At 34.8% G+C, this 14,072-nt stretch overlaps 1 protein-coding gene across 2 annotated transcripts; it reads left to right on the forward strand.

The window, feature by feature from the left end:
* The first annotated feature begins 3,014 nt into the window (after positions 1–3,014).
* On the forward strand, positions 3,015–10,496 carry LOC150092113 (BTB/POZ domain-containing protein 6-B-like). Of its 2 annotated transcripts, none has more exons than XM_090415298.1 (3): positions 3,015–3,156; positions 7,881–8,113; positions 9,225–10,496. In XM_090415298.1, the coding sequence occupies exon 3, from the start codon at positions 9,399–9,401 to the stop codon at positions 10,284–10,286; it is 888 nt and encodes a 295-aa protein (XP_090271424.1). In that variant the 5' UTR covers positions 3,015–3,156; positions 7,881–8,113; positions 9,225–9,398; the 3' UTR covers positions 10,287–10,496. The 2 variants fall into 2 exon arrangements, with proteins under 2 accessions (XP_090271424.1, XP_090271425.1); XM_090415299.1 differs by having other exon boundaries at positions 9,225–9,884.
* Positions 10,497–14,072: the final 3,576 nt, after the last annotated feature.

Below are 14,072 nucleotides of genomic sequence, written 5' to 3' on the forward strand. Positions count from 1 at the left end.
AGAGCAGCTATGAAGACGTCCATATGACTGGTGCGGTATTAACGAATGGTCACGCGGCCCAAAGACATAGGCAACCGACAAGTGTTGAGTTGAAATGTTAATTCTCTTCAACACCGAATTCCATAACATATGAAACTATCATAACAACATTCACTATATATTATATTTCCTAGTTTTAACACATTCACGACGGAGTGTCGTTTATCGTTCCGACGGAACTTCTCATTACCAGCGGGCTCAACTCACACAAAGTTTCAACCCTTGGTTGAATTTTATTCTCGCTTGTTTGGGTTGAGCTGGCAGGTGAACTCACACACACACACACACACACACACATTGTACAGTGACCATACTTTTTGGAGAAAATAAAGTACAAATCAAAAATAGTTTCATAATAAATAAAAAAACAGGTTGCGTTTATTTGTTTCACTAAAATTAAAAGCTTTATAACGTTTTTTTTTTTGTAAAATATAAGCATATGCATAGCATTTTAAAAAAAATCATTTTATTACATAAGAAATGTAATTTTGATACATTACAAAAGAATGAGATTTTTTTAATAAATCAGATTTGTGTTTTAAAAATTCATAAAACTGTGTTCGATTCGTTTCAAAGTTCCATTTGGTATTCTTTCAATGTTTCGATTTTTAATTGTTTTTTTTTTAAGTGGCCGACATATTTTTCACTAATGAAAATACTTGTTCAATGGGGGCATTAGATCCAGGGAGACATAAGCAAAATTCAACGATTTTTAAAATGTTTTTAAAAGATACATGTTTATCTGCGAAATATTTAAAATTTCAACCTACTACATCATTTGTCGTCATTTTTCGATCTTTTCACAGGTAACATAATTTTAATAAACACGAAACGGCATCAAATAATTCGCCGTCATTTATATTTAAGTTTCAGTCACTAGAAATGAACGAAACACATTCCTGGATCTTCGCCCGCAGAGGGATTTCTCGTAGTAGGACCCATTCAAATCTTCCATTTCCACGAAGCAGCTGTCCCAGTTATTTAAATAATCAATGTAGTTTTGGTAAAATTTATGAATTGCATTAATATTTAATTTACTATTTCAATTCACAAAATAAAGGACAAAATGGCCATTTTAGAAAAAAAAAAATCTAAATGACAGAGCAGTGAAATAAAGGACTGTCCTCTTAAATAAGTTAATCTTTGTGATCGAGAATTTCAAATGCATATAAAACAAACACTTATTTCATGTTATTGAAAAATTGGACAATAGTTTTTAGTTAGATACTGTGTTTCAGTGTAACGTATGGTTGCACTGAAACACAGTTGTTGACTTGAGTCTGTAGAGCATAGTTTCTGTGGGAGGCAACAATAATAGTGCAATTAGAGACAGCTGGAATAAAAATGGCGCTAACTAATGAATCACTCTATTTGTTGAGAAATATATTGCACAGACTGCAAAAGCCTCTGTACCTTGGCACGCGTAGGCACGTCAGCATCTCGATTTGTAAACTTTCAGCACGCGCACATAAAAAGGTTCGCCACCACTGCTGAGTAGTGTAATTAAAGGGTTTATTTCATTAAATTAGTTCCATGCAGTATAGAGAATGTAAGAGAGGGAGGTTTTCCTCTGTACGGTGTCATAATTCTCAGTTCTCTCTAATTGCAATAAATACTGTACTTACTTTAATTGTCACTAAATACATGGCGCTGGTTCTATTTGACAACAATAAAAATGTGTTGCTGTCATTTTCCTTCCAGCTACTTGATGACTAGAGGTGTGTATTTTTTATATTATTTGTTTCAATATGTCCTGAAATGAACAGATTCCTCATTTTCCTCTCTCTCTCTCTCTCTCTCTCTCTCTCTCTCTCTCTCTCTCTCTCTCTCTCTCTCTCTCTCTCTCTCTCATCTCTGTGCATCCCTTGTGTAATTGGGTTAACGAACAAAATTGGCCAGCACAAGTTCAAATATCACAACAAAACTCAGGCTTATTCGTATTTATTTTACTTTATAATGAGGCTTTTCGATTAATCCATGATGTTAAACTGATTCGAGATAGAAAGCTTAGAAGGATAAACATGACATTCGCTTGATAAACAAAAAAAAAAAAAGTGCCAAGGTTCTAAAAATAACAAAAGGGAAATAGTTCTCAGATGTTGAAGCGTAGAATTATAACTGAGAAAACAGAAAGAAGGACAAAACACAAATGCATTGGATTTCGGTGGTATAAATATTACAATTATTATCATATTATTATTTTTAGGATCATATTATTCCTGTTATTATTTTTAAAAAATAGCAATGTGAAAAAAGTGAAATTAACCCATTCAGCATTCCCTGCTGCTAAAAAAAATAAACGATAAATATAATTTATGAAATAAAGTGAACTGCCAATTGAAACATTAATATGAATGATATAATTCCTAAAAAAAATGTTTATTTATATAAAAATATTCCATAACCAACATCATTAAAATGAAAAAATCTCTCTTAGCACATCAAACAAATAATTATAAATATGTAAATGAAACAAAATGAATTATTATTATTATTATTTATGCATATTTATATTACATTATTTAATCATTCTGTGATGAATATGTACGTAGTAAGAAAATGTGCGATGAGGATAATAAATTTTGTGTCTTGTAAATGAGAAAGTATTAATATTAAAGTATTTATTGATTTTTAATGCTTAATCTATTTTTTTTAATTATTTCTGCGTAGTTTTATTAGACGTCTTGAATTTTTCATCACCGGAAACTTATCTTATAAAGTTTATGTATGGTTTAAATGCAAACCAATGTTCTCTCTCTATCATTACTGTTGGTAGATGTTTTGCATATGTATAAGATACCCTCTCACTTGAGCCCTTGTCATTTCTCAATATACGAAAACAGATAACCTTTCGTAATATAAGGAACAGGTTCACTTTTCACGTGATTTTCATAGCACATGTGCAGTTTAAGAGGCTTAATACGATAAGCTTGACGAGTTGATCTGTGCTGTATAAGTATCTTACAGCGTGGCAATGATAGTTATGAAGATCCCATTTCTTGTTTTAATTTTAATTTGCGCATAGTTTTTTGAGAATTACAAAATAATTTGCTTACTTTAGTTCTAAAATTCACTGCTATACGAATTTAATATTTCTGTCCTCGTCGTTCATTTACGGTAAGTTTGAATTTCAGCAACGAAATATTTTCTTTGTAGAAATTCGTATTATAGAATAAGAATTGTTAAATCTACTGTCCTTAAACCCGGCGCTGTTCACTTAGGATTTTATACTAGTTTTGAAAAATGCATGAAGCGTCGCTTTAAAATGTTTAGAGATAGTGAATCTAATAAACACAGGAACTAGTAATTCGACTTGTCACAAAAATGTGTTGAATATAAAACTGGGAATAATTTATTAATTATATGAAGAGCCAAAGGCTTCAATTCGGCGACATAAACTTATTTAAGTAAGGCATATTACATCCCATATGGTTTCATAAGCGAATAAGAAACTCAAAGAGTTTCATGCCGAATATAGAAACTATATAAAGTTCGGCGAATCCAAGCGTAAGCAAATACCTGGATAGTGTTACAACTGACCCTTTAGGGAGTGCAACACTGAGACAACTCATGGTAAGGGTGGAGCAAGCTCCGATCACTATTCCTGATATTTCCCCATAATGTGAAACCCAGCTCCTAGGAGCTGTATTACTGTTCTACATTATGAGTGAGAGAAGGTCACTACCCAGACCAGTTTCAACCTTTATTGAGGTCTCATCAGTGAATAGGTAGACCTAGAAATACCAAGTTTGTAGCGTATATGTAAGTTCTGTTTTGCTACAAACTTGGTATTTCTAGGTCGTATCGGTATTTATTTAATAAGCAAAGAAATAAATTTTTCAATAATCGTCATATATCCATAATCATTGCTATTGGATTAATAGAAAGTATTTACTGTTATACAGCTGCCCAACTATTTAGAATTAAATAACGATTAATACATAATAAATAGATTATGGAGAGTTACATGCAGATGCAAAGGGAACGGTCTTCATTGCGAGTCATTTCGATTGTAAAAAAGGCTGTTTTTCGAAGGTATAGTATCAGCGATACCTGATATCAAAATAAATCCATTTATGTAAAGGTGTACTACCATACAAACACAAGAGTACATCATGGACTTCCACCTTTGTTCCTCTATATACACGTTAACTCGATTGTCACTTTAAAGTATGTATGTATGGTTATAGCAAATTTCAGCTTTCAATGTCCGTTGTTTAAAGCCACTCTAGAGCCTCCTATGACACTTCATGTATATACTGCAGGTCGTCGTGGAAAGGACGAAGGGAGCAGTCACTAAGGATATGTTTGATTGACTGTAGAGTATGGCTGCAGTCACAACAAGGACTATTTGCCATATTCCATTTATGTAGGAGGCAGCCGCATCTGCCCCTGGTCACTCTGATTTTGTTGATAGTTGTCCACCGATATTCTAGGAAGGATGAAGCTGAGCTGGCGGCTGGGGGTCAACTCTCATATGAGATCCATTTGTTTGCAGGTTCATAGTCCATTGTTGGTTCCACGTGCCGTGAGTTGAAGGTGCTAGACCACAAACGGATCTGTGATTGTGGAACAGTGCATCCGTCTACTAGTGTTGTGAATTATTTGTTATCGTTTTATTATTGCAAATTCCCTCCATTATATATGGAGAATTATTAAATTTTATTCGTAATTCGAGTATTCTTTCCTACTCCTTCTTAGGAAGAAAATAAGTTTTCATTAACTTCGTCCTGTTGTTTCAACGTGCTGTTCTTCAAAATACAATGCGCGGCATGATTGCTCGTTTCTTCAAACAAGCAATCGGAAATCCATTCCCGACAAACATTTCCTAATGGGATCCAAACACCACCTCGCTTTGAATATCGCAGTCCGATTGCGATTATATGCAACATTGCAATCCTCATTTTAAAAATAAAGTTTGCTTTCAAATTTTTACTATTCTGCATTTATTTGTAATATAGTTTTGGCAACATATTTCGGCTCATTTATTTTTATCATTCCAGATATATAAGGATTTTAACTAATTATATAATTAAAGTGTTGTTAACATTATTCATAAATTATATAAAATCATTTGTTCGCCTCAGTTTCTTAGGAATGCGGAAGTGAGGGAGAAGATGTAGAAGTGATTGATCAAAGGGTGAATAAACGAAGCGCTTGTACAGAAGTAAATTAACAAATGTAAATTCTTCAAGGTTGTTATTTCAGAGGGGATAGTGTTTTCACACATGTAAACGTATCTCGTATTGAGCTGTAGCGGGACAACATTCTTACACAGCACTTGACAGAAGTAACCGGAAGTCAAAATGTATTCGTTTTAATTATACTGTCGCAGGGGTTTCAATTAAAGACTGAATGCTCTGTCTTCGTTTTATGAGAGATGTCATGAGGAACTGATCTGGTAAGGCAAAGGTTACCAGCAGAACTTCTTCTTCTCAAGATTTCACGAACCATTGAGATTCCTAGCTGTCCAAATGGAACTTCGCAACCATCTCACCACTCCCTATTCCAAGGATAAGGTGATTAGTCCTGTGCCTCCCCAAGCTTCCTACGTCTGTTTATGGGTGTGTGCATAGGGCTGTTTGCCTTTTCTGGGGGGGAAGTAAAACCCGAATTTCCGGGGGAAATCCTCCATCTCTATTTTGAGATCGGCTAACTCACCTTTACTCAAAAGATATCAGATAAATCTTCCTCACTTGTTTGAAGTTAATCGAACCCACATCTTTCCGACCAAAGGTATTCGTCTATACTGATTGATCAACCGAGGCTCTACATGCAGAATCACAAAGAATTATTTCATGACAATGTGAGAGTATACCGGGTTACATGGAAATTATTAAAAAATCCTTAACGATAGAATATCCGAATGGGTAAATAGTGTTCAAAGAATAAAGACGGAACGAATAAAATGGGTGTGCAGTCAAATTAAGAAAGAGATTCGTAAGAAATAGATGAAAGTTTTGTTGACGGAAGGGCATGTGCAAAGGGATCATGTTAAGTACAAAAAGTATCACACGTATGACCAAAAAGCTACGATTATTTTACAGATTATCCTCAAAATTTCTGAAGTTATGTTGAAGTAAAAGACATGTTTATGCGAAAGAATAACTCTCTCTTGAATGAGGGTGTTACGCAGTTTCAGCATCAGAAGATCTTTTTAAACTAACGAGCCATTTTTTCTAATGGATATAAACTCAGTGTTGCCGCTACATTGGATGAATTAACTCAGGTGTGTGAGGTGATACTAGAGATATCACCCAAAACTGAATATGAATTCCGTTATTAGTGCTGATATGCTATCAGCAGCTATATCAGTAGTTAGGAATTCGAGGTTTAGTAGTGTTTAGTAGTTTCTATATAGCAAAGAGTGCAAATGAGACTCTGATGTCAATTGCAATGCAATATTACTTTTAACATTCATTACAGCTAAGATGGTAATTGCAATGTTGAAACGATTATTAATATGTAAGCCGACATCATCTGATTACTTATATGAAGATCTAATGTCCGAGATGATCCGAATAGAGAAGGTACAAAGGAGATTATTAAATATGATATCTCAATATGAAAACTGGGTGGGAATTTGAGGAGAATTCATGGAAATTGGAAATGAATGCATTCAAGAAAGGGGTGAGAGGTCGATTTTTCTCTCACAGAATAGAGCGTGTTGACGCGTATAACTTTTGTAGATGGCGATGCAGGTAGAATGGATGAATTAGAGCAAAGCCATGAGTGATGGTGTGAAAGACACATACTATCGTCTTCGATGAGTCCCTGAGTTCCTGGAAATCTCTTGTAATTATGATAATATTATACCACTACAAACAATTATTTGAGATTAACCCAGAAGAAATTATGAGATCATTATGTATTCCCTGCATGCGTTTTTCTACAGAATTTGGGGTGAAAAATCAGGAAAATATTGAATAAGTTCTGTTACGTCACTTTTATATGAAAAGCCGTAATATATGTTTTTAACATCGCAAAAAAGTTTATTCTAAACTAGTTTTATCCATCAAGAGGACATCATCGATGCTGGCTAAATTTCAAGAGTTTACACGTTAAAAAGCCATCATAGATATTTAGTTACGATAGCGCGTAAAGCTATTTTATTTGCATAACGAATACGCTTCTGAATCTTTTAAAATCCTGAGTGCAAACTTTCGGAAACTGGACATTGGGATTTAATATTTTTGACATGGTGGACATTGAACTTTGAGTGATGCGCAGTTTGACTAGAGTCACCAAGTTTAATTATACAACCTGATATCATAAGGTTATGATATTGAGCTTCGTAACAGTGTTCTGCATAATTTTATTTGTAAAGATAAGCAAAAGTAACAATCTTGGAGCATATGTCCGTATGACGTTATGTTAAATGAAACAAACAAACTGTCAATGGAACATAGAACGATATCTAGAATTGTAGAATTTTGCGCAAGTGGTTTAAAATGCAAGCCTCATTACGAAATTCTCTGCTTTTCGAGAAAAGGTTTCCGGAAATACACACCATTAAAATTAAATAAATAATCCTATTAAATATATCAATGTACTGTCTGAATTATATTACTATCCTAATGATTCTTGAAGTAAAGTAAGCCTCTAAGTAATAGGAAGCGTGTGTTAGAGGAGGGTCTTCTATTTTAGCTTCTCATGAATGTAAAAGATCTGGAGTTACATGCAAACCCTTGGCCATATCATGGCATAGAACGATATTTTAAAATATTTAGCCCAAACGGTCATAATGCTGTATGAACTTAAATTAGATATATGAATAAGATAACATAAATATAAAAATTGCACCGTTCGGTTCTTAATAATTCTTTCTATTTTTCTTTCAGTTAGTCATGGAGACAGTGAAAGGAAGATTACTTTCCTTGCTGAAAGATCCCCTCTATTCCGATGTGACCTTCACAGTTGGTGAAGGTGAACGCAAAGCAATAGCAGAAGTCCATAAGTTGTTACTTGCAATTGCCAGTCCAGTGTTTGCTGCCATGTTTTACGGGCCTCTAAAGGAAGAGGGGGAGATACAGATTACTGACGTCACTCCTGAGGCATTCCAGATTATGCTAACGTGAGTTGTGTTCTGTTGTTGTTTCCTAATACTGCCATTAATCTTTCTACCTCCAATCCTTTTTAAAAATAAAAGAAAAAAGTTTTGAGTTACTGGCGGAAACACAAACACAGATCTCTTTATATATTACAATTCCCAACAAGATCAACTAAACTAAATGTTCGAATAGATATCCTTATTTTGATATATGATCCTGATCACCTGAAGGACGCATCAACAGCTATCCTAACATACCGGCATTAAAAAAATCTGAGAAATCATATCTAGCACTGACCGTGGTATCGTATTATCTTTGTCTGAAACACACTTACTACCTCGTTGGCCCCGTAATTCAAAGGATGGTTTCAACAAAAGCCGGAAACTTACTCTACTGTCCGATATGAATAGAAAAGATTATCTCCCAATAACAAAGACATGTGATACTGTTATTCTAATTAAACGGCCTTTACAGGGTTTTTAATCATAATGCAGTCTTTCCTGTATTATTTATTTGCATTGTTCTAAGTGTAACGTCATCAGCTTTAATATTTTACTTAATTCCAATGATCACATTCTATTAGATGTCGAAACTTCTTGATGGCCTGTAATTTTCATGTTTCAATATTTGGCTATTAAATATATCATTCGCTCTTTTCTATAAATCACCCTGTTAACTGTTAACAGGATGATATATAGAAATGGTAACTGTGAACGTGTATCAAACAAACTAACTAAACTAATTAGCTGAACAATTATGTTCAATATTTTCCAATTTTTGACATCACTTTTAGATGATAAGGTTTCAGACAAACAGTTTTGTTCTTCGCGTTAGAAAAAAAAAATTTCAGAATTTTCCATCTTGGTGAAAGAAAAACGCTTTAAATCGCCTAAGTTAGAAAAGACTACGAGCTCTCGGTTCATTGAAGAGATTCGAACTTGGATGTCTCCGAGTAAAAAGCGCTGTCCCTGCAATCTGAACTGAGAACCTCTCGAATATAATATTGGGTAAGAAATATCAATAATCTTTTCAGCCATCAGAGTAGTAATTAAAACATTGAACTTCATTAGCAGAGTAATAAATATTTGATATTTGTATTCTAATTTCTAATTACCGAAAATTAATTATTTTTAGGTATCTGTACACAGATGAAATTTCAATACCGTCAATAGACACAGCGATGGAAGTTTATTTTGTGGCAGAAAAATACCAAATTCCAGTTCTTAAAAAGAAAAGCGAAGAATTTCTATTGGAACATACGACAGCCAGTCGGACCGTGTGTGTAAAGTTTATGAATTTGCCAAGCTTATGAATCTCCCTAATATGATGTATAAATGCTTAGACATCATTGACAGACACACGGAAACCATTTTTAAGTCATCGGATTTTTTGGAGTGTGAGAAAGACACCGTAGAAACTATAGTGCGTAGAAAAACACTGACGTTTCCATCAGAATATTGTGTGTTTGAGGGGGTTCGTAATTGGGGTGTAAAGTATCTGGCTAAAGCACAAGAACAAAGAAAAGAAAGCTTAAGAAGCGTGCTGGATCCTCTTTTGAAATGGATATCGTTTTCTCTTATGTCCTCTAAAGAACTCGTTGATGTTACCGAAACAGAATTGTTCACATTTGAAGAAATTGGACCTCTCTTATGCAGAAGTGTAAAGGGTAACACAACCGTAAAAGTTTGTCGGGCCATTGGCAGGAACTGTAAGAGATCATATTATTCATATTTATGTTGCCCTGTTACAATATTTGATGTTAATAAAAGTTCATCAAAATCTGATATTCCGAAAGATATAAATTCTTCTTTTTCAACTGACCACAAGATCTCTTTCATGGTTGAAATTCTAGATTACTCAATACTCCTCGTGGAGCCATTTATAAATGTTCAGGTTGAAGATGAGGGTAAAACGTATTGCAATGAGAAATGTTGTATAAAGTCACTCTCTTCTTCTGAAGCCACGGAAATTATGTATGAAAATATTCATTTTAAAAATAATCCCACTGCAGTGTACGTGAAGCCAGGAGAAAAATTTCAAGTGATTGCGATATTTAAAGACAAGTTTAAGAAATGTACAGATGGATCCATTCCTGAAAAGAAACTTTATAATGTGACACATTATAAGTTCAGTGTACAAACAGAAGCTCAAAGTTCTTGTGGTTGTGTCATGGTGTCAGGAATGTTCTGTTACTAAGGAACAGGTCTCCTGATATCACTTATATGTCGGTATCCTTTAAGGGATATCTGAACTTGTCTGAAAAGTCAATCCTGCAATGTGACTTTCTATCCAGCCTCTGACGAAGGTTTCAGGGAAGATTATGCTACTCTCCATTGAGCAAGAACTGTTCAACAGTGGATTAGAGAACATGAGAGCGACTTCCACCATCTTCCATGGTCACACAGAAAAAAAACAAACTTGGATCTGAAATTCATTGATATAGGAATGGTAGTACGGCTGCTATGTTTTAGACTTAGATCCATGTTAAACCGCATATTTTCTGTTATTCGGGATAAAGGAAGCCAAAGAAGATATGAAAATAAAAGTTTCTAATTCAGTGGCCGTTATGTGTAGATTCTTTAATAAATATTAGTATTTCTGAAAATACACTAAAAACCAACTTAGTCTATGCTTGACGGGAATATTTCATCTTTAATTACTCATTTAATGATAGAGTTTGGTTTGAATGAATAAACGATCATTCAAGCCAAACTATCTCTTTCACGTTTATTCATTCAAAATCTTATTTGGCTTCAATGATTGTTTACTTAGGCAAGTTAAAGTGAACTTGAGCGGTACACTTCTTGAGAATGGCACTGTATCATGAAATCAGAAGTATTTTATTCTTAACGAATTCGTTTTATTTCTGATATCGTTCTTGTACGAACTACGTTTTTTTTTCTTTTTTGTGCGTTATTTAATATTATTGCTAATTATACAGTATTTAGTAAAATGCGAATGTCAAGATGTTTGACGATTCATAATAAAATGTTATACATGAATTATACTGTAATTGTCATGGATGTAAGTGAGAATAAGGAATCGAGCACTCATCACTCTAGCCTTCTATCTTGGTCTTCCCTCAGCTGATATTATTATTTTTATCATGATTATTCTTATATGAACCCTGTAGTTCTTGGCGTACCGCCTTGAGACCACTTCATATCAAACCAACTTCTTCGAATCACACTCACGGTCACTTGGGAAAGTCAATACAAAATATCTTGCGTCATGCAGAGAATCGAACCCAGATGTCATTTAACTGACATGGTCAAGTTTCATCCTAAATCTGACTTGGCTGGACTACGTAAAGTAAAGCAATTATAAAGACTCGTTGTATTTTCAATGGGAAGTGAACACGTCATTTCACACAACGGCCGTCATACTCGCTGGCTGAGCTATCGAGAAGTTGCCCAGTGAAATCGCTATTTTAAATAACAACTAATTCGAAAATAAATGATAATATCATAATTCCTAAGTAATATACCATCGATGTTTTGGAAAGTTCATTATTATTAATATTATTATCGTTCCTTTCGGTATCTTGGACTAGTGTCTACTTGGGAGGAGGGAACGATGGATAGATTATATTGTTGCAAAGGCCACTGTTAGTTCTCTAATTAAATTCCATGGAAAACTGTTCCTCAGTGTTTTCTTCTCGGCTCCTGTATCAGGCAGTAAAACCTGTGTTCAAAACGAGTAACCATGCGACGTGGGCATTTATCATTGTCTCGGCGACTGATGTGTCCTCCACTATCCTTCTACTACCGGGGCACTTCGACTATTACACTCCAAGAAAAACCACTACTGTTAGTACCAGTTTCTGCCAACGTTTAAAATTCACTTTTTAGTCACACTCTTTTTAGAAAGTCTATCAGATCATTTTACTTTTACGATGTTGACTAGAAACTTTCAATGAATACTACGTTACATATTTTTGTATTGTGTATATATATTTTAACCACTAGAAATTCTGTATGTGTTTGAGCGAAAGAGAGAGAGAGAGAGAAAGATGGATTTATGAATTTATATTTAACCCTGCCATTATGAATAATCACAAAAAAAAAAGCGTTATATTATTTCACTCCCGGAACCTTGGAGGACAATGATAGTGTCTGTCAAGTTCAGACAGACACTATCATTTTCAAGAACGCCAAGAACTACATGGTTCATATAAGAATAATCATGATAAAAATGATAATATCAGCGGAGGGAAGACCAAGATAGAAGGCCTAGACAGATGAGTGCTCGATTCCTTATAACGGGGGTACCAAGAGTTGTACACTATCGTCGTAAAAGGTTGCCTCCTGTGACGCAGACCACGAATTGACTACTACTTTGACCTCGTCGTTGTCTTGAATCGCCAGCCACCAAGGAAAGATTTCAGATGTTTGAACAGGTGAAAGTTCCTTGGCTCGAGGTCAGGACTATATGGAGGATGATGGAATGTTCCATCATCCTCCATATAGTCCTGACCTCGAGAAGTTGTTGTGTTACGTCGGCCGTATGTGGGCGGGCGTTATCATGAATCAATACAACGCTTCTGGTAAGCATGCCACGACGTTCCTCGCATGCAAGAAACGGATAACTGACTTAATTTCACATGCGGGGGCAATTCGATTTTACATGCGACGGGGAATTCAATTTTCTTAGATACACCAACAACGAATCAACAAACTCAACACACATGCGCACCATTGTGATTGCAGCACTGCAGTGAAAATATATAAAAACGGAACTTACTTTCTGAACGTCCCTCGTATAATCACAATAACTCGATAAAAAAATCGAGTTATTTTGATTATAGAAGGCTTGGAATAACAGAAGGACACTATGGTGACATAGGGCACAAGAAAATATTGACAGTCAGACCTTGCCTTATTAATATTGCCTATTCGATAGACATAATGGGGTATTACCTAATCATCTAAAACACAAAAAGAACAAACAACGTTTTGATTTGAATAAGGATTTGTTTATTTTCTGCCATCAGAAGACCTCATTGATGTGATGGAAAAAAATATTTTCATAACTGATATGATGGTGCTTTACTTATGCAAAAGAATGAAGAGTAACACACGGATCAAAATTTACCCTACCACTGATAGTTACGTCGAGGATCCTAGAATACGATTTCATAATTATTCTGTCGAGTTGAAATATATAACTTTAAAGTTATGAACTCAACTAGTTGTGAGGATTAAGAATGAAGTCTGCCTGTCTTTAGAAATGCTTTCCTAAGAAGGAAACCCTTTCTAATGTTTTTGAATTTAGAATGCCACGTGTAGCTGATTCCTGCAACCGATACCCAAAAATATGGAAAGAAAATTCTTTCTTGGAATTAAAAGTTCTTGGAAGGCCATAAAGATGCATTAAACCCATAATGGAAAAGTAATAATAATAAATTTAAGATAATGTACTGATCTGTAACATGAACGAGATAATGATAATTTCCTGATTAAGTTCTTAATAATAATTTCCTGATGCACAAATTATTTTAACGTCCATTTTTTTTTTCTCGCAGCTTGTCCAGATATTATTTGAAGTTATGGAATATTACATGTTTATTAATGACATGAAAACCGGTGTACAGATAGAAAGAAGCAGTATTCGTAGCAGTTGAATACAGGTGGGATGACAACATGATGCGCGCACAGTGGCTTCCAGAAAGTTGTCATCGTGGGCTGTCACATTGGTGGCATATTCTTATGTGCCATTCCACTCAACTGCAGCATCCAAAATCAACGGCAAATGCGATGTAATCAACAAATGGAGATATTCTAGCATCACAAGTGCAGGAAAACACTCAGGTAAGCCAAAGAAAATGACTGACATGGACAGGAATATGTTAAAATGGGTGCAATCACGCACAAACCGGCTGCAATCGGCACATAAGGGATGAGTTCCACAAATGTGATATTTGTTCCACGGCGCAAACGTGATGAGTTTCAAAACACCAGTAACATCATGGTGAGCACCAAT

The sequence above is a fragment of the Typopeltis vanoorti genome, unplaced genomic scaffold (assembly GCF_054136105.1).
Source record: "Typopeltis vanoorti isolate ZY-2024b unplaced genomic scaffold, IOZ_Tvanoo_1.0 HiC_scaffold_628, whole genome shotgun sequence".
NCBI lineage: Eukaryota > Metazoa > Arthropoda > Arachnida > Uropygi > Thelyphonidae > Typopeltis > Typopeltis vanoorti.